Source organism: Heterodontus francisci, chromosome 7, assembly GCF_036365525.1.
Source record: "Heterodontus francisci isolate sHetFra1 chromosome 7, sHetFra1.hap1, whole genome shotgun sequence".
Classification (NCBI taxonomy): Eukaryota; Metazoa; Chordata; class Chondrichthyes; order Heterodontiformes; family Heterodontidae; genus Heterodontus; species Heterodontus francisci.
Genome location: NC_090377.1, coordinates 105,789,250 through 105,808,436, shown reverse-complemented (window position 1 = coordinate 105,808,436; position 19,187 = coordinate 105,789,250). Strand labels below are relative to the sequence as shown.

Here is a 19,187-nt window from a genome sequence, read left to right as displayed (position 1 = left end):
GAAATAAGAATCTAAAGCTTTTAAAACTTCTTTGAATTTAGCTGATGTCTCATTCATATCTTGTCTGGCAATCACATCATCTGCTATAGCCCCAATAGAATACAACAGTGTATTAACTTGCTCTACTTCAGACTGGCTGTCCAACGTAGATGCAATTCTGTATCTGAGAAACCTTTTTTACCAGAGCAAATAATTTTGGGTTTGATTTGGTCCTTCCATGTGCTCTCTGGAACTGAAAATTTAAGCTCCATTGCTTCAATTTTTTTTACTTTCACTTTTGAGCTGTTCCCTCCAGTACTGGAAGTATCCCGCACTGATTCCTGCTATGGCCAGTGTTTCAGCCTTTGAAATCTCGCCGTTAGACTAAGGATTAATTTCCTCCTTGTACTAAACTCTGTTTTGTAGTGTTACTGCTACACTCCTTAACTCACTTCTCATGGATAATCGAGTATTTGCAGCCTCGTTGCTTGCTTCTTTCTGCTTTGGACGCCACGTGTAATGGTGCCAACCTCGAAGCAGCCCTCACTAAGGACTTTCCTGCTGCTGCCTGCCTAGTACTGTTATGGGATGGATTTTTACCCTCTTTCAGGGTTGCTCCCAGATCATTGATCTTTGCTTGGTTCTCCAACATGAAGCCTGTGCTCGCCAGATAGGATTTCTACTGCCGATTCCCCGCCTTTCTGTGTCCAGAGCTCTGGAGCTATTATACAGCCTCTTCTTGAGCCCAGCAATTTTGGTGCTTTTTTCAGGTCAGCCTTTTTTAAATTCTTGCAAATTCTTCTGGGTGTAGCATATTAAGAACCTCTCTTGGTCTTGATCTCACTGCTGATCACCAAATTGTATATTTGTTCGATTCACCGCCACCTTAGTTAGTCTAGCTTAGAGAGATTTTGTAGTCGAGTAGTTAGAACATCAGTATAACTATGCACATCTTCACACGAGTCTGAGTGACTCCTCCAAAGCTATGCTACATCCCATCTTTGAGTTCCTCTCACATGATCCTTTACATCATCATGGTAGGAGGTATTTACACTATTTCAAGATTAACACTTTCAGACCCTTATGCCACAAAAGTTGCTACATAAATGCAGGTTCTTTTTCATTCTATCCTCTGTTGGTTGCTCAAGCGCACACCCTGCCTTTTTAGAAATCCTAATATAAAGCAAAAAAATGCTGGAAGCACTCGGCAGTGTTCTTTAGAAATCTTTATTTCGTAATTAACTCATGTTTCTTCCAGTGATTAATTTTATCCTGTATTATAGACTATAGTAGTTTACCATCGACCAAGCAACACTAACTAATTTTCTGGTTTATTGTCTTTTTTTGAAGCGGTGTGTTATATTTCCTATCGCACAGCTTTTCTTTCGTGTGCTCAAAAGTTAGATTTGGAAATCTAATAGCAAGTGCTGTATATTTTTCCAGATACAGTGTGCCTTTAAAAGTCTTGACCAATGGATAGGAGAAGGTCTGATGGATTAGCGCGGCGATCGATTGCTTGTGCCTCTTGCGGCCACGTGGTGCGAGAAGCTCTGTGACAGAGGGCAGCAGCCGGTAACCGGGGCGCAGGCGCGGCTTCAGTCGCCAGGCAGCCAACATGGCCCAGGTGCAGGCGAGGTTTTACACGGAGGACAGGCGGTAAGTTCACCCGGCTCGGGCGATAAATGCTTTGTCCCATCCTCAGCGGGCTCGCACGGGTGAGTGACTGGTTTGGTTGGAAACGTGTTCGGTGCGGTGGCCACTTCTCAGTTCAGGCCTTTTACTTAAACTCTTACCCTCCTCGCCATATGTGGAATCCATGCTGATACAGGGAACTCTTCCCCTCCCCCCCCCCCCCCCCGCCATTATTTTGAGTCTTGATGGTGAGTTCGTTCAATTGCACAGGGCATCGCAGCTAAGCCCGATCCACTCCAACTCTGAGCCGAATCATTTATCTAAATGTAACAACACTTATCGCAGCAGTCATTGAATAATGGTGAGGAGCAGCTACACTGATTCCCCCGACACATGAGGGACTCTGTGAAGTCTGTTGCAGCACATCTGCTTTCATTTCGGTTGATTGGTTATCGCAGTATATTTACAGCAAGGATCAACGTGGCTTACCATCACCCTATACAGTGCATCTTTACACTGAGTCATCTGGGGAGCATTGAGTTGGTTTATGAATCCTCAATGAGGGCCTCCTCGTCTCTAATTGAAAAAGTGAGTGCCTTGTAATCTGATGGTGCATCATCTATGCTGGGTTAACTAACACTATATCTTGGATGAGGAACGCAATACAAGCAGTGTTTTACTTGAGGATTGAATGCTTCAGTGTGTTGTATCATGAAATGTAGGAATGAAAGTATCATCCTGATTCCCCTCTTGATGAGCTCTTTGCCTCATAGTGATGTTCTGGGAAGATGTCGATTGGAAGCCAGGCACTATTAGGTTTGATGGGGAAAGGAGGCTAAGAAAAATTGCTACCTATAGAGCAGAGAGGAAAAGGTAGAAACAAATACATTTGTATGGAAGCATTACTTTAACTAAAATAAAAACAAAGTACTGCGGATGCTAGAAATCTATGGGGATTGAGCGGGGGAGTGGAACTGATTGGATAGCTCTGTGGAGAGCCAGCATGGATTCGATGGGCTGAACTTCCACTTCCTGTGCTGTAAATGACTCTATGGAAATCTGAAATAAAAACCAAAAGTGCTGGAAATATTCAGGTCTGGCAGCATCCGTGGAGAGAGAAACAGAGTTGATGTTTCGACTTGGATATGATCATCTCCTGACTCGAAACGTCAATTCTGTTTCTATCTCCGCAGAAGCTGCCAGACTTGCTGAGTATTTCCAGCACTTTATGATTTTATTACATTGCGTTAATTTAACTTCTCTGCTTTTACTCAGTCTTCATGTTTACTTAGTCATTTTAATCTCTGTGAGCAGTTTTTTCCCTTCCAGCCTCTTTTCTGTTTTATTTTTTTTTCCTTCCTCAGCTTTATTTTTGTATCTGTCTCCATAGTTCATGAGATTGTTGAATGTTGCTGCGACTTGGATTGAGGGCTATTCCTTTATACATCAGTGAGAGGCAACACTGTTGGGAGCTACAGCTATCCATGCCTTCCTAGCACAATTTTGAATAGAATCTTTATTGCTACTATATGAACATCCCACCATGGAGAGAGTTGAGACATTGCAGCCAAGTCCAATCCTGTTTTAATCTAAAGTACTTCACAACATAAGTTGTTGCTGGACAGTGATCAGGAATATGAACTCTGGCTGATTTTCAACCCTAGTGCGGGTTCACTAAGGCTAACAATAGTATTGTTACTCTTTTAGAACTGAGATCAGTCAACAAAGCAAAGTATTTGTAAAACAAACATAAAATTAAGTTAGATGGTTTGCAATTCTTTGTGTGTAGCAGGATTTCTTGATCAAATGTGATGTTATCAGCCATTGCTCCATTATAAGGACTTGGGGTGGGTCTGTGAAGACAAAAGTTTTAAGGTAGGTATTACTGGTTACATCAAATAAAATTTTAATTCAGCAGTTTAAGATCAAGGAGGCTATTCGGCACATCAGGTCCTTGAGGCTCTCCACAGAGCTCTCCAGTTAGTCCCATTCCCCTGATCGATCCCTGTAGCCCTGCAAGTCTATTTCCATCAAGTGGCCATCCAACTTACTCTTGAATCCATTGATTGTGCTGTAAATGGCTGAGAAAATGTTTCCATTAAAACTTAAAAGAGCAATATACAGTCGAGAGATTGATGGATATATGTCCAGAATCTGGCTAGGCAACCTGCGTGATTTTAAAACTGTATAGATTTAACCAATACAAGCTAGTAAGTATACGCAAATCAAAGGAGGATGGCACAAAAAGATAGCAATGGTCTTGAGAGCTTTCTCCCAACATCAGTGCAAGGAATTCTGAAGGCTAAAAGGGAATCGCAAACATCTAGTTTTAGAATGTTTAAACTTTGTGACTAACCAGAAATACTATGTTACGTTGACTCAGGACTCTGGAGTGTGTCCATGCGATTGCAACAGATAAAACAATGAGAATTGAAAGACAATTTGCAACACTTGCCTCCTCCAATTTATATAGCTACATTTTTAAAGCAAGTTTTCTCTCTTTTGAACTGCATATCCACTGGAAATGAACAGTTGTAATGTTAACTTGGATTATGATTGGGCACAGACCAGTGTTAATTAATCTAAATGTTGTGATGTTTATTGCTCAATGCTACATTTACTCACTGTTGTTGGGTGCACTATTTTAATATACTTTTTTAAATAGCTGCATTGGGCTCCAGCAAGCTGTGGTGAGAGATGGATTTCCGCAAAACCAAGATGTAGTGCTGCAGGCAGGTGGCAAGATTAGATGAGGCTCGGGTAAATTAGAGTCAAAGACTGGCAGGCAGAAATATAATAGAGTCGGCTTTTAAGTATAGTCGAGGTACATTCCCACAAGGGAGAAAGTGAGAGCAACCTAAACCCGAGCTCCCTGGATGACCAAGGAGTTAGAGAATAGGATGAAACAGCAAAAGGAGGCATATGACAGATATCAGCTTGATAATAAAGGGAGAATCAGGCTGAACTTTAAAAAAAAAAAGTGGAGGAAAAGTGAAATCAGAGGGGCAAAGAGACAGTATGGCTGGATTTTGTGGGGTGGGATAGAAGGGAGGTTGACGGCAAACTCTCATCATTTGCTGCCATTAGCTCTCTGGAACTGTTGTCCCTCTGAAGCTAACTGCAACTTCAGTTAGTGTATGGACAGATTTAATGCGGAAATCCTGAACTGCGATGTGCTGTGCCACAGGCTGTGCTGGCGCCCACCCCTGCCCCCTGAGCCAGCAGTGAAATCAGTTGATTTGGTGAGAACTTCCCTTTTCTGATGTCACGTCGCTGTTTGAAACCCCATAAAAAGTTGCGCCTTGTTCAGTCAGGTGTAACTGGGTTTTTAACGGTTATGTGAGTAACTAACCTTCCGATAAGGTGCCACATAAAAGGTTACTGCACAGATTAAGAGCTCAGGGTATTGGGGGTAATGTGTTGGCATAGATTGAGGATTGGCTAACACACAGAAGGCAGAGGGTCGGGATTAATGGGTCTTTTTCAGGTTGGAAAGCCATAACTAGTGGGGTGCCACAAGGATCGGTCCTGGGTCCTCAACTATTTAGGATCTATATTAATGACTTGGAGGAAGGGACAGAGTGTAGTGTATTCTAATTTGCTGACAATACAAAAATAAGTGGGAAGGCATGTTGTGATGAGGACACAAGGAATCTGCAAAGGGCTACAGATAGGTTAAGTGAGTTAAAGGCCTGCTACCCGACCCAAACCCAACGGGACCTGATGATGTGTCAAGTTCAGGTTGGGTCGGGTTGCACCTCCGGGTCCGGCATTCAGGCTTGGGTTGGGCCGGATCGGACACGCTCTATCACAGGTTAGTGGCTCCAATGTTAATTTAATTTTTGGACTAGAAAGATGGTTTTGTTACAATTATTTTAAGCTTGTGCAGCTCAGCAACAAAGTGAAAAACGGAAGGTAAGTTAACTGATGGTCGGGTTGGGCGCGGGAAAAAAATGGAAGGATTTGTGCTGGATCGGGCTCGGATCAGATCTGGGTCTGTTGGGCTCGGGTCGGGGTTTTTTTGGTAGACCCAAGCAGGCCTTTAAAGTGAGTGGGCAAAAACTTGGCAGATGGAGTTCAATGTAGGAAAGTGTGAGGTCATCCACTTTGGTAGGAAGAATAAAAAGGCAGATTATTATTTAGATGGAGAAAGACTACAAAATACTGCAGTACAGAGGGAGCTGGGTGTTCTCGTACATGAAACACAAAAAGTTAGCATGTAGGTGCAGCAAGTAATTAGGAAGGCAAATGGAATTTTGGCCTTTATTGCTAGGGGGTTAGAGTTTAAAAATAGGGAAATCTTGTTGCAACTGTACAGGGTGTTGGTGAGGCCACACCTGGAGTACTACGTACAGTTTTGGTCCCTGTATTTAAGGAAGGATATACTAACATTGGAGGCAGTTCAGAAAAGGTTCACTCGGCTGATTCCTGGGATGAAGAGGTTGTCTTATCAAAAAAAAGGCTAAACAGGTTAGGCCTTTACTCATTGGAGTTTAGCAGAATGAGAGGTGATCTTATTGAAACATATAAGATTTTAAGGGGGCTTGATGGGGTAGATGTTGAGAATATGTTTCCACTGAACTAGGGGACATAGTTACAGAATAAGGGTTCACACATTTAAAACTGAGAGGCAAAGGAATTTCTTCTCTGAGGGTGGTGAATCTCTGGAATTCTCGCCCTCAGAGAGTTGTGGAGGCTCGGTCACTAAATGTATTTAAGGAGGAGGTAGGTAGATTTTTGAAATCTCGGGGAGTCGAGGGTTATGCGGAGCAGGCCCGAAAGAGGAGTTGAGGCCTGGGACAGATCAGCCATGATCTTATTGAATGGCAGGGCAGGCTTGAGGGGCTGAATGGCCTCATCCTGCTCCTATTTCCTATGTTCTTATGTAACTACTGAGCAATAGAACTGTCCCTGACAAAATAATTTTATATTTGTGCAGTGTTAAATGTCTCCATTGTGATTAATCACTAGGTTTTTAAAACTTTTTTTAATAATTAGTTTTTCAGAATATTTCAGCTTCGACCATCACGCCATGTATACATCCCAATCTTTGTTATTCTCCATGTAGAATTTTTAAAAAGTGATTTGATTTTAGTGTTTTTCATTTCCTGGTTGGCTGTCTGTAAAAGAAGGAAAGACTTACATTTATATAGTGCCTTTCATGACCACTGGATATCTCAGCACTTTACAGCCAATGCAGTACTTTTGAAGGTATTCACTGTTGTAACGTAGGAAATGTGGCAGCCAATTTGAGCACAGCAAACTCCCACAAGCAGCAATGTGATAATGACCAGATAATCTGTTTTTTGTGATGTTGATCGAAGGCTAAATATTGGCCAGGACACCTGGATTAACTCCCCTGCTCCTCTTCGAAATAGTGCGATGGAATCTTTTATGCCCACCTGTGAAGGAAGATGGGACCTTGGTTTAATGTCTCATCCAAAAGATGGCACCCCCGTCTGCGCTTCCTCAGTACTGCACTGGAGTGTCAGCATTGATCTTTGTGCTCAAGTCCTGGAGTGGGACTTGAACCCACAATCTTCTGACTGAGTGCAATCAGCTGAGACACGGCTGACACCTAAATGACACTCCGTGAGAATGCTTTAATATGATTGGCTGCTTGAACAGCTAGATGACATTACTACAGCTCCATGCTAAGGAATCCCCATTCAAGAATGCTGCAATCCACAGCCACAAAATCTGCTGGATCTCTCGGCTTTCTTCAAGGTCAGTGGCGAGCGGCCTTGCTTCGCCACTGACTGCAAACCCCCGGCCTTTGAGAATAGATTGGTACCAGCATAAAACAGAATTAAACGGTCTTCAGGTGGCATATTGGCAGTAGTGGGATTGATTAAGGACCAAAATGGAGATCCATTGGTGGAGGCAGAAGGCATGGCTAAGGTACTTTCCATTGGTCTTTACCAAGTGTTACGACCAGGTGAGAAAAGGGTCTAGGGTTCCCTCTCAGCCTTCACCTGGTCTTACCGTAACGGTTTTATTTTTAAACACACCGTGTTTTAAGCTCCTCCTTGATCAATCCTTGTTCACCGCTTTCCAATTATAAGGCAAAGAAACCAGCGCAAACAGCTTTTCTTAGGTTTAAAGAAAAAAGGTTGAAATTTATTAAACTTAACTCTAACTCAGTTAACGCTTACGGATACACAATGCACCCACGCTAGCATGCATTCGCAATACACACATGCAGATAGAGACAGAAATGAGCAGAAGAAAATAAAGTGGAAAAGTTTGAGGCAATCTCTGAAGAGGGTTTTTGTTACAGTTCTTTGAGCTCACTGTAGAGTCCTTGATTGTAGGTAGATCTTGCTCTACGTTGGGGCTCAGTATTTTTCTTAAATCCTGTTCGCTGTAGGAGACCTTTCTCTCTTGGAGTTCATGTGTCTTCAGTGGATTTGGAGTTCTGTGAGAAAGAGAGCGAGAGTCAGACAGGAGAGGTCTTCAGTCCAGGAGCATACTGCAGTCTCTCAGTTCACTGTTTGTACAGTTCAGAAAAACCAGGTTGCCAAGCAGACTAGTCACGAACCAGCTGGTCTGACCACATCTGTTTGTGGATTCTCTGGTCTTAGCCAACCCTGGAATGCCTCTTCTTACACAATACCTGGTGCTCAAAGTTCATTGTGGATTAAATTGGATAAGGGAAGTAATCCCTTTGTCTGTTAATATGCAAATATCTTTCCAGCCAAGGGCCTGGTGATTTTTTTTAAACAAGTCCTTTCCTCACTTCAATAGTTTTCAAATCAACGTTCGTATGACAAAATTAATATGCCTCATTCTTAGCAGATGGGGGTCTAGCATGACACAACGAAGAGGACTTTGCAGAAGCTGTGGTAAAAAAAACAAGGTTGCCAGGATACTGGATGAGATCTAAAAAAATAAGTGGTTAAGTTACCCAGTCAGAATTGGAAGCATACTAGGTTCTGCTTCGCTCTCCACAGATGCTGCCAGACCTGCTGAGTATTTCCAGCATTTCTTCTTTTTATTATTGGAAGCATGCTAGGTTACTGAGGGAAGCAAGGGTGGAAATTGCAGAGGTGCTGGCTTCAATCTTCCAATCCTCTGCAAATACAGCGGTGGTGCCAGAGGACTGGAGAATTGCAAATATTATGCTCTAGTTCAAAAAAGGGGAGAAGGATAATCATAGCAATTACAGACTAGTCAGTTTAACTTCAGTGGTGGGGAAGCTTTTAGAAACAATCTAGGAGAAAATTAACATCCACTTGGACAAGCATGAACTAATAAAGGAAAGCCATCACGTATTTGTTGAGGGAAAATCGTATTTGACTAACTTGAATGAGTTTTATTGAGAGGTAACGAGGGTGAATAAGGGCAGTGCAGTTGATGTGTATGTGGGCTTTCAAAAAGTGTTCAATAAAGTAGCACATAATATTAGCAAAATTGAGGCCCATGGGATAAAAGGGGCAGTAGCAGCGTGGATACAAAATTGGCTGAGGGCTAGAAGAGAGTTGTGGTGAATGGTTGTTTTTCAGACTGGAGGGAGGCAGAGACTGGTATATCCTAGGGTTCAGAACGATAACCACTGCTGTTTTTGATGCATTATTTTGATAATTTGATAATGACTTGGAGATGGGGCACAATTTCAACATTTGCGATGAAACAAAATGCAGAAGTGTAATATACTGTGAGGAAAATAGTAGTAGACTTGAAAGGGCATAAGCTGGTTGGATTGGGCAAACACGTGCAGGTGAAATCCGATGCGGAAGAGTGTGAGCTGATGTATTTTGGTAGGAAGAATGAGAGACAATACAGTTTAAATCGTATGATAAAGTGAATGCACTAAAAGGGACCTGGGGGAGTTTGTGTACAAATCTTTGAAAATGGAAGGATAGGTTAATTAAACAGTTAATCAAGTGCATGCGATCCTGAGCAAGGATCCTCGGAGAGGCGGCGAGGCCCGGGAGAAGAGCGCTCGGAGAGGTGGCGAGGCCCGGGAACGGAGTGCTCAGAGGCAGAAAAGCCGCATTTGAATCAAGAGTTTGAAAAGTCAGAGTGAAAAAAATTAATAGTATGACATCACTGGTAGACAGGTAATTGGTTGGTGAGTGTTTCTCTTTTCCTCTCCCCTTTTCTGTCTAAACCAGGGCATTGGCTTAAACTAAAAGCTGGGAAATTTCAATCAGGATGCGTAAAATAGTAAGTCAATTAATAAGAGTATTAGCACAGAGCAATTTCACCTGAGTGCAAGAGAATCTGGTGAGTGTGGGATTTCAGTGAGGTGGAGGTAAGAGATCATAGTCATTATGGCACAAAAAGAGGCCATTTGGCCTGTCGAGTCCTTGCTGGCTGTCTGTAGAGTAATCCAGCCAGTCCCATTCTCCGACTCTATCCCCAAAGACCTGAGAGTTTATTTGTTCAAGTGCCCAACCTATTTCCGTTTGAAATCATTGATTGTTTCTGCATCCACCACCCTCGTAGGCAGCGAGTTCATTACCATTTCCTGTGTAAAAGAAGTTCTTCCTCACATTCCCCCTGTACCTCTTGCCCAAAACCTTATATCTGTGTTCCCTAGCCCTTGTACCATCAGCTAATGGGAACAGCTTTTCTTTGTCTACCTTATCAAAACCTGTCATAATATTGTACATCTCTATCAGATCTCTCCTCAATCTTCTTTGCTCCAAGGAGAACAACCCTAGCTTCTCTAACCTCACCTTGTAGCTAAATTCCCTCCTCCTTGGAAGCATTCTGGTAAATTTCCTCTGCACCCTCTCAAAGATCTTCACCACCCTCCTGAAGTGTGGTGACGAGAACTGGCTGCAATACTCCAATTGTGGCCTCACCAGAGCTTTATAAAAGATTCAGCATAATGTCCCTGCTTTTGTACTCAATATCTTTATTTATGAAGCCCAAGATCCCATATGCTTTGCTAACTATTCTCTCAATATGTCCTGCCACCTTCAAAGATCTATGCACACGGAACCCCCAGGTTCCTCTATCTCTGCACATTCATTAGAACTGTGGCATTGTCTGTATTGTCTCACCCTATCCTTTCTCCCAGAATGCATCACCTCACATGACTGTATTAAATTTCATCTGCCACTTGTCTGCTCATTCTGCTAGTCTGTCTGTGTCCTGTGGCAGTTGATTAGTATCATCCTCACTGTTTGCCACATCTCCACACTTGGTATCATTGGCAAATTTTGAAACTTTACTCTGTATTCCGATATCCAAGTCATTTATCATCTTCTTCTTCTTTGGCCTCCTCGTCTCAAGAGACAATGGGTAAGTGCCTGGAGGTGGTCAGTGGATTGTGAAGCAGTGCCTGGAGTGGCCATAAAGGCCAATTCTAGAGTGACAGACTCTTCCACAGGTGCTGCAGATAAAATTGGTTGTCGGGGCTGTTATACAGTTGGCGCTCTCCTTGCGCCTCTGTCTTTTTTCCTGCCAACTGCTAAGTCTCTTCGACTCGCCACGCTTTAGCCCCGCCTTTATGGTTGCCCGCCAGCTCTGGCGATCGCTGGCAACTGACTCCCACGACTTGTGATCAATGTCACAGGACTTCATGTCACGTTTGCAGACGTCTTTAAAGCGGAGACAAGGATGGCCGGTGGGTCTGATACCAGTGACGATCTCGCTGTACAATGTGTCCTTGGGGATCCTGCCATCTTCCATGCGGCTCACATGGCCAAGCCATCTCAAGCGCTGCTGGCTTAGTAGGGTGTATATGCTGGGGATGTTGGCCGCTTCGAGGACTTCTGTGTTGGCGATACGGTCCTGCCACCTGATGCCAAGGATTCTCCGGAGGCAGCGAAGATGGAACGAATTGAGACGTCGCTCTTGGCTGACGTACGTTGTCCAGGCCTCGCTGCCGCAGAGCAAGGTACTGAGGACACAGGCTTGATGCACTCGAACTTTTGTGTTCTGTGTCAGTGCGCCATTTTCCCACACTCTCTTGGCCAGTCTGGACATAGCAGTGGAGGCCTTCCCCATGTGCTTGTTGAATTCTGCATCGAGAGACACGTTACTGGTGATAGTTGAGCCTAGGTAGGTGAACCCTTGAACCACTTCCAGAGTGTGGTCGCCAATATTTATGGATGGGGCATTTCTGACGTCCTGTCCCAAGATGTTCGTTTTCTTGAGGCTGATGGTTAGGCCAATTTCGGTGCAGGCAGCTGCAATCTTGTTGATGAGTCTCTGCAGACACTTTTCAGTGTGAGATGTTAATGCAGCATCGTCAGCAAAGAGGAGTTCCCTGATGAGGACTTTCTGAACTTTGGTCTTCGCTCTTAGACGGGCAAGGTTGAACAACCTGCCACCTGATCTTGTGTGGAGGAAAATTCCTTCTTCTGAAGACTTGAACGCATGTGAGAGAAGCAGGGAGAAGAAGATCCCAAACAGTGTAGGTGTGAGAACACAACCCTGTTTCACGCCACTCAGGATAGGAAAGGGGTCTGATGAGGCGCTGCTATGCTGAATTGTGCCTTTCATATTGTCATGGAATGAGGTGATGATACTTAGTAGCTTTGGTGGGCATCCAGTCTTTTCTAGTAGTCTGAAGAGACCACGTCTGCTGACGAGGTCAAAGGCTTTGGTGAGATCAATGAAAGCAACATAGAGGGGCATCTGTTGTTCACGGCATTTCTCCTGTAGCAGGCGAAGGGAGAACAACATGTCAATGGTGGATCTCTTTGCTCGAAAGCCACACTGTGCCTCAGGGTAGACACGCTCAGCCAGCTTCTGGAGCCTGTTTAGAGCGACTCGAGCGAAGACTTTCCCCACTATGCTGAGCAGTGAGATTCCACGGTAGTTGTTGCAGTCACCGCGGTCACCCTTGTTCTTATAGAGGGTGATGATATTGGCATCGCGCATGTCCTGTGGTACTGCTCCCTCGTCCCAGCATAGGCAAAGCAGTTCGTACAGTGCTGAAAGTATAGCAGGCTTGGCACTCTTGATGTTTCAGGGGTAATGCCGTCCTTCCCAGGGGCTTTTCCGCTGGCTAGAGAATCAATGGCATCACTGAGTTCCGATTTTGTTGGCTGTACGTCCAGCTCATCCATGACTGGCAGAGACTGGGCTGCATTGAGGGTGATCTCAGTGACAACATTTTCCCTGGAGTACAGTTCTAGGTAGTGTTCCACCCAGCAGTCCATTGGCTTGCGTTGGTCAGTGATTGTGTCCCCTGATTTAGATTTGAGGGGGGGCAGTCTTCTTGATGGTTGGCCCAAAAGCTCTCTTAATGCCATCATACATTCCTCTGATATTTCTGGTGTCAGAGGCCAGCTGAATATGACTGCATAGGTGTTGCCAGTAGTCATTTGCGCAGCGCCTGGCTGTTCTTTGTGCAGCGCTTCTGGCTGCTTTAAGAGCTACGGATGTTAACTTGCTGGGGGCTTTCTTGTAGTTCAGCAGTGCAATGCGCTTAGCGGCTATGACAGGTTCCAGCTCTTCAGTGCGAGATTGAAACCAGTCTGCATTCCGCTTCACATGTTTGCCATAGGTGGTCATTGCTGAGTCATAGATGGCGTCTCTGATGTGGGCCCACTTGGTCTCAGCATCCCCTGTGGAAGTGTTTTGAAGGGCTTTTTCAAGTGAATTTAGAAACTTACGTAACAGCTGTGGACGAGAAATTCTGCTTGTGTTGATGCGCGAGCGGCCCTTCTGCTTGGAGTGATGCAGCTTCTTTGGTTTGAGTCTGACCTTGCTGCACACCAGGGAGTGGTCGGTGTCGCAGTCCACATTGTGGAAGCTGCGTGTGATTTGAACAATGTTTGAAGAGGCTCGCCTTGTGACGATGAGGTCCAGCTGATGCCAACGACGTGATCTTGGGTGCCTCCAAGAAACCTGGTGACAGGGTTTAGTGTGAAAGAATGAGTTGGTGATGCAGAGGTTATGATAGGTACACAACTCAAGCAGTCTCTGTCCATTCTCATTCATCTTTCCAATGCCATAGTGCCCAAGGCAGGAGGGCCGTGAGTCATGGTCGGCCCCAACCCTGGCATTAAAGTCCCCCAGCAGGAACAGGTGTTCGGAGTTGGGGATGCTGCTAATGATATTATGGAGTTCCTCGTAGAACTGGTCTTTAGCTTCAGGTGGGGAGCAGAGTGTTGGAGCATAGATGCTGAGTAGGTGTACTGGACTAGAGGTGGTGAGCAGTTGGATGGACAGTATGCGTTCCGAGCCATTTGAGGGTGGCTCTATCATGCTGAGCAAAGTTTCTTATGGCGAAGCCTACTCCATGCTGTCTTGGTTCTTCAGGATCCCTACCCTGCCAGAAGAAGGTGTAGTCTTGCTCTCTTAGAGATCCGCTCGCAGGGAGGTGTGTCTCCTGAAGTGCTGCAATGTCCACATTGAGTCTACTGAGCTCGTTGTTCATGATGGCCTTCCGACAGGCCAGGACACACAGTTCTGACGTTCCAGCTTGCAAAACGAAGGGCTGGTACCTTCTTCCCTTTATTGGTCGTGCTGTTTGGTGCGGTGTTACAGTCCACTTGTCGGGCATGACCCTGAGCTCCAAGCACCCATTGAAGCAGGTGGACTGTGGCGGGACAGAATCTTGCTGACCGGGAACTGCCTGGTTTGAGGCGGGCAGTAGCTGTCCAGTGAGATTCGATGACCTCTCCCACCGATAAAGGCAACCCGTGGTGCCCAATCTCTACGCCAATTAAGCTGGATTTATAACCCGTAGCTGCTGCCTTCCGTGTTGATTTGGTCGCTGTGAGGCGACTATGGAGTGACCTCTCCATGGCGCATGCCTGGGCGGATGTATGGAGGTTGTGAGTTGCCCAATCGTCAAAACCCCCCTCTCGGCCTTTCCTGGTGGGGTCCAAAGGAGTGCAGAGCATGACGTTTAGTACCGGTATGGCTGCAGGAACTGTCGGAAACATGCCAAAGGTGACACATGACTGATTTCGGGGTTCTGCTCCAGATTTTCTGTTGGGGTTTACTCCCTTAGCCTTGGTCTCTCCCGAGATGCCCACAAGGCAGTGGGGTTGTTAGGGCCCCTGCACGGGTAGGTGGATGCCGGTGGGGGGGGGAAGGGGGTGCGAGGAGGAGGGGTGCGGTGGGAAGGGGTGGAGGGAAGGGGGTGTGAGGGGGAGCTGCAGGGGGTATGGCAGTGGGGAAGGGGGGGTGGGGGGAAGGGGGTGCGAGGGAGGTGAGCGGGGAGGGGTGCAGGTAATAAAACATTTCATCAGCTCCCACCATTGTCCCTTTTACAATGATGTACTGCTACTGGGATCGGGATCCGGGAGCCGAGCCGGAGTTGTGGGGAAAGTTTGTGTGAAAACAGCGCAGAGTCGCCGAGTGAGCGGGAGCTGCTGCCGGCACCATTTGGCCGCTCTTCCTCCTGATCGCCGCCGTGGACAGGCTCCCCGAACACAGCCATGTGGCTTTCCTGTCCAGCTTGGCCCACTGGCAGGGTCTTCATCAGCATTTCTATCCCGGATTGCCAGCCGTTCACACTCTTTCTGCGGTGAATTCCTCTCCCAGCCTTACGCGTCCACCGCCCTGGACGCCGCCATCTCCCTTAATCTTGACTTTACTGCAACTATACATTCCCTGAAGGCATAAAAACCCTAAAAGAAAAGACAGTCAACCATGGCTAACAAAGGAAGTTAAGGATTGTGCAAGATTAAAAGAATAGGCCTATAAAGTTGCCAGAAATAGTAACAAACCTGAGGTTTGGGGGGATTTTAGAGTACAGTAAAGGAGGACCAAGAAACTGATAAAGGGAGAATAGAATATGAATGTAAACTAGCAAAAAACATAAAAACGGACTGTAAAAGCTTCTACAAGTACGTAAAAAGGAAACGTTTGGCTAAGACAAATGTGGGTCCATTACAGGCAGAGTCAAGAGAATTTTATAATGGGGAATAGAGAAATGGCAGAAAAGCTAAATGATTACTTTGTGTCTGTCTTCACTGAGAAAGATACAATAAATCTCCCAGAATTCAGAATCCAAGGTACTAGGGAGAATGAGGAATTGAAGAAAATTAGTATTAATAAGATTGTACTGGCGAAATTAATGGGGATGAAGGTTGATAAGCCCCTGGGAGCTGACATTCTACATCCCAGAGTGTTACAAGAGGTAGCTATGCAGAGAGTGGATGCATTGGTGATCATCTTCCAAAATTCTATAGATTCGGGAATGGTTCCTGCAGATTGGAAGATAGCATATGTAACCCCACTATTTAAGAAGGGAGGGAGAGAGAAAACCAGGAACTACAGACCTGTTAGCCTTACATCAGTAGTAGGGAAAATGCTAGAATTTATTCTAAAGGATGTGATAAATGGACACTTGGATGATAATGATCTGATTGGGCATAGTCAGCATGGATTTATGAATGGGAAATCATGTTTGACAAACATGTTGGAGTTTTTTGAGGATGTTACTAATAGAATTGATTAAAAGGGAGTCGGTGGACATATACCTGGATTTTCAGAAGGCTTTTGATAAAGTCCCCCACAGGAGGTTGGTTAGCAAAATTAAAGCACATGGATAGGAGATAATATACTGGTATGGATTAAGGATTAGTTAACAGGCAGAAAACAGAGTAGGAATGAATGGGTCATTCTCACATTGGCAGGCTGTGACTAATGGGTTACCACAAGGATCTGTTCTTGGGCCCCTGCTGTTCACAATATATATCAATGATTTAGATGTGGGGACCAAATGAAATATTTCCAAGTTCATGGTTGACACAAAGCTAGGTGGGAATGTGTGTTGTGAGGAAGATGCAAAGCAGCTTCAAGGGGATTTGGACAGACTTGGTGAGTGGGCAAGAATGTGGCAGATGGAATATAATGTGGAAAAATGTGATGTTATCCACTTTGGTTGGAGGAACAGATGTGCAGAGTATTTCTTAAATGGTAAGAGATTAGAAAGTGTAGATGTACAAAGGAACCTGGGTGTCCTTGTCAATAAGTCACTGAAAGCTAACATGCAGATGCAGCAAGCAATTATGAAGGCTAATGGTAAGTTAACCTATATCACAAGAGGAATTGCGTACAGGAGTAGTGAATTCTTGCTTCAATTGTATAGAACCTTGGTTACACCACGCTCGGAGTACTGTTTGCAGTTTTGATCCCCTTACCTTAGGAAGGATATTATTGCTGTAGAGGGAGTGCAACGAAGGTTCACCAGACTTGTTCCTAGGATAGCGGGACTGTCCTATGAAGAGAGATTGGGGAAACTGGGCCTATATTTCTAGAATTCTGAAGAATGAGAGGTGACCTAATTGAAACCTACAAAATATTTAAAGGGATAGACAGGGCAGATGCAGCTAAGATGTTTCCCCTGGTTGGGGAGTCTAGAACCAGGGGACATAATTTCAAAATAAAGGGGAAGCCACTTAGGACTGAGATGAGGAGAAATCTCTTTACTCAGAGGGTTGTGAAACCTTGGAATTCTCTACCCCGGAGGGCTGTGGAAGCTCAGTCTTTAAGTATGTTTAAAGCAGAAATTAACAGATTTCTAAATACCAATAACATAAAGGGATATGGGAATAGTGTGGGGGAAAAGGCATTGAAGTGGATGATCAGCTATGATCATGTTGAATGGCTTGATGGGCTGAATGGCCTACTCCTGCTCTTATGCTGTTAAGGGCTTGCCTTAATCTTCCAATTGTCCAGAAATGCAGGGGAGGTGCCAAAGGATTGGAAAGTGACAAATGTGATATCCTTGTTCAAGAAAGGATGCAAGGACATTCCACTGACCCTTGGGGAACGCCACTGTCTGCCATCTTCCAGTCAGAAAAACAACCATTTGCCGTTGCTTGCTGTTTTTTGTCCTTATGCCAATTTTTATCCAAGCTGACACTGACCCATCTAATCATTGAGCCTCAATTTTGTTATCAGACTTTTATGTGGTACTTTGACAAACACTTTCTTAAAATCCATACGAACAATAGCCACTGCATTCCCTTCATCAACCTTCTCTGTTACTTGATCAAAAAAATCAGATCAATCAAACACAATTTGCCTTTTGAAAGCCTTGCTCACTCTCTTTAACTCAAACCTGTCCAAATGCCTGTTAATTTATTTTTTTCCCTGATTATTATTTTTAAAAACCTTACCCATCACTGATATTAAACTGACCAGCCTCTGGTCATTAGGAATGTCCTTGCACCCTTTCTTGAACAAGGATGTCACATTTGTCACTTTCAAATCCTCTGGCACCTCCCCTGCATTTCTGGACGATTGGAAGATTAAGGCAAGCCCTTCTGCTATCTCCACCCCCCACTTCCCAGGTTCTGCTTGATGTATATAAAATAAATAAACCGGGTTAAATTAGGACTGTGGGCTACGTTACAGTAAATGCCTAAAGCATTTCATTACATTTAATAAATTAAATAAGGTTATTACCTGAATTAAGAACTATAAATAGACAAGGGAATGACATTTCTAAACTTGAAAACCTAATTAGTTAAATAATGTACAGTAGAGATCCTTGGGGAGGTAACATGTAGCAGCTGTAGCACGTAGGAGTTGGTGGACACCATAAGAGCAAGATTAGGCCATTCGGTTACTGGAGCCTGCTCCGCCATTCAACTAGATAATTGCTGATCATCTACCTCGATGACATGTTTCCGCACTATCCCCATATCCCATGGTGTCTTCAATATCTAGAAATCTATCGATCTCTGTCTTGAACATACTGACTGAGCCTCCTCTGAGGTGGAAAATTCCACAGATTTACCACCCTCTGAATGAAGAAATTTCTCCTTATCTCAGTCCTAAATGGTCTATCTCTTATTCTGAGACTGGGGTTCCCTGGTTCTAGACCACCCCCCAAGCCAGGGGAAACATCCTTCCTGCATCAACCCTGTCAAGCCCTGTAAGAATTTTGTATGCTTCAATGAGATGACCCTCACTCTTCTAAACTCTACAGAATATAGGCCCAGTCTCCTCGATCTCTCCTCATAGGACAATCCCAGGAAGGTTTGGTGAACCTTCGTTGCACTCCTTCCTTGGGTAAGGAGACTAAAACTGAACCTAATATTCTGGGTGTGGTCTCCCCACGTCTCTATACAATTGCAGGAAGACTTGTTTACTCCTGTACTCACATCCTCTTGCAATAAAGGCCAACATACGATTTGCCGCCTTAATTACCTGCATGTCAACTTTCAGTGACTTATGAATAAAGTTGCTTTGGACATCAACACTTCCCAATCTTTCACCACTTAAGAAATACTCTGAATTTTTATTTTTCCTACCAAAGTGGATATCTTCACATTTTTCACATATTTCATCTATGTTCTTGCCCATTCTCATTGCTTGTCTAAATCCCCTTGAAGCCCCTTGAAGTATGATCCACTGCAACCATGTCTGCAGTGTTTGGAGCTTGAGAAAATTCAGCTCAGAGTTGATGATGCGATGCATCAGGGAGCGAGAAAGTTAACTGGGCACTTTGTTCCAGGAGACAGTCACACGCCTTGGGTTCAGTACTTCAGATTTGGTCGGTGATCAGGGACAGGAGGGTATGACTTTGAGTGAGGCAAGAATAGTGATCGAGAAGGTAGTATTTCTTTAGCCTCAAACCTTGCGCTTCTCCAACAGGTACACGGTTCTCATACCCTGTGTGGGCGAGAGCAGGGTCTGCAGGG

At 44.6% G+C, this 19,187-nt stretch overlaps 1 protein-coding gene across 1 annotated transcript in view; it reads left to right on the top strand.

The window, feature by feature from the left end:
• Positions 1–1,521: 1,521 nt before the first annotated feature.
• The window catches only part of wdr12 (WD repeat domain 12), a 59,667-nt gene continuing 42,001 nt past the window's right edge, over positions 1,522–19,187 (top strand). Inside the window, exon 1 of the mRNA XM_068035862.1 lies at positions 1,522–1,635. Within this exon, the coding sequence (XP_067891963.1) occupies positions 1,595–1,635 (41 nt within the window). The 5' untranslated portion in view covers positions 1,522–1,594. The remainder of the gene's footprint in view (positions 1,636–19,187) is intronic.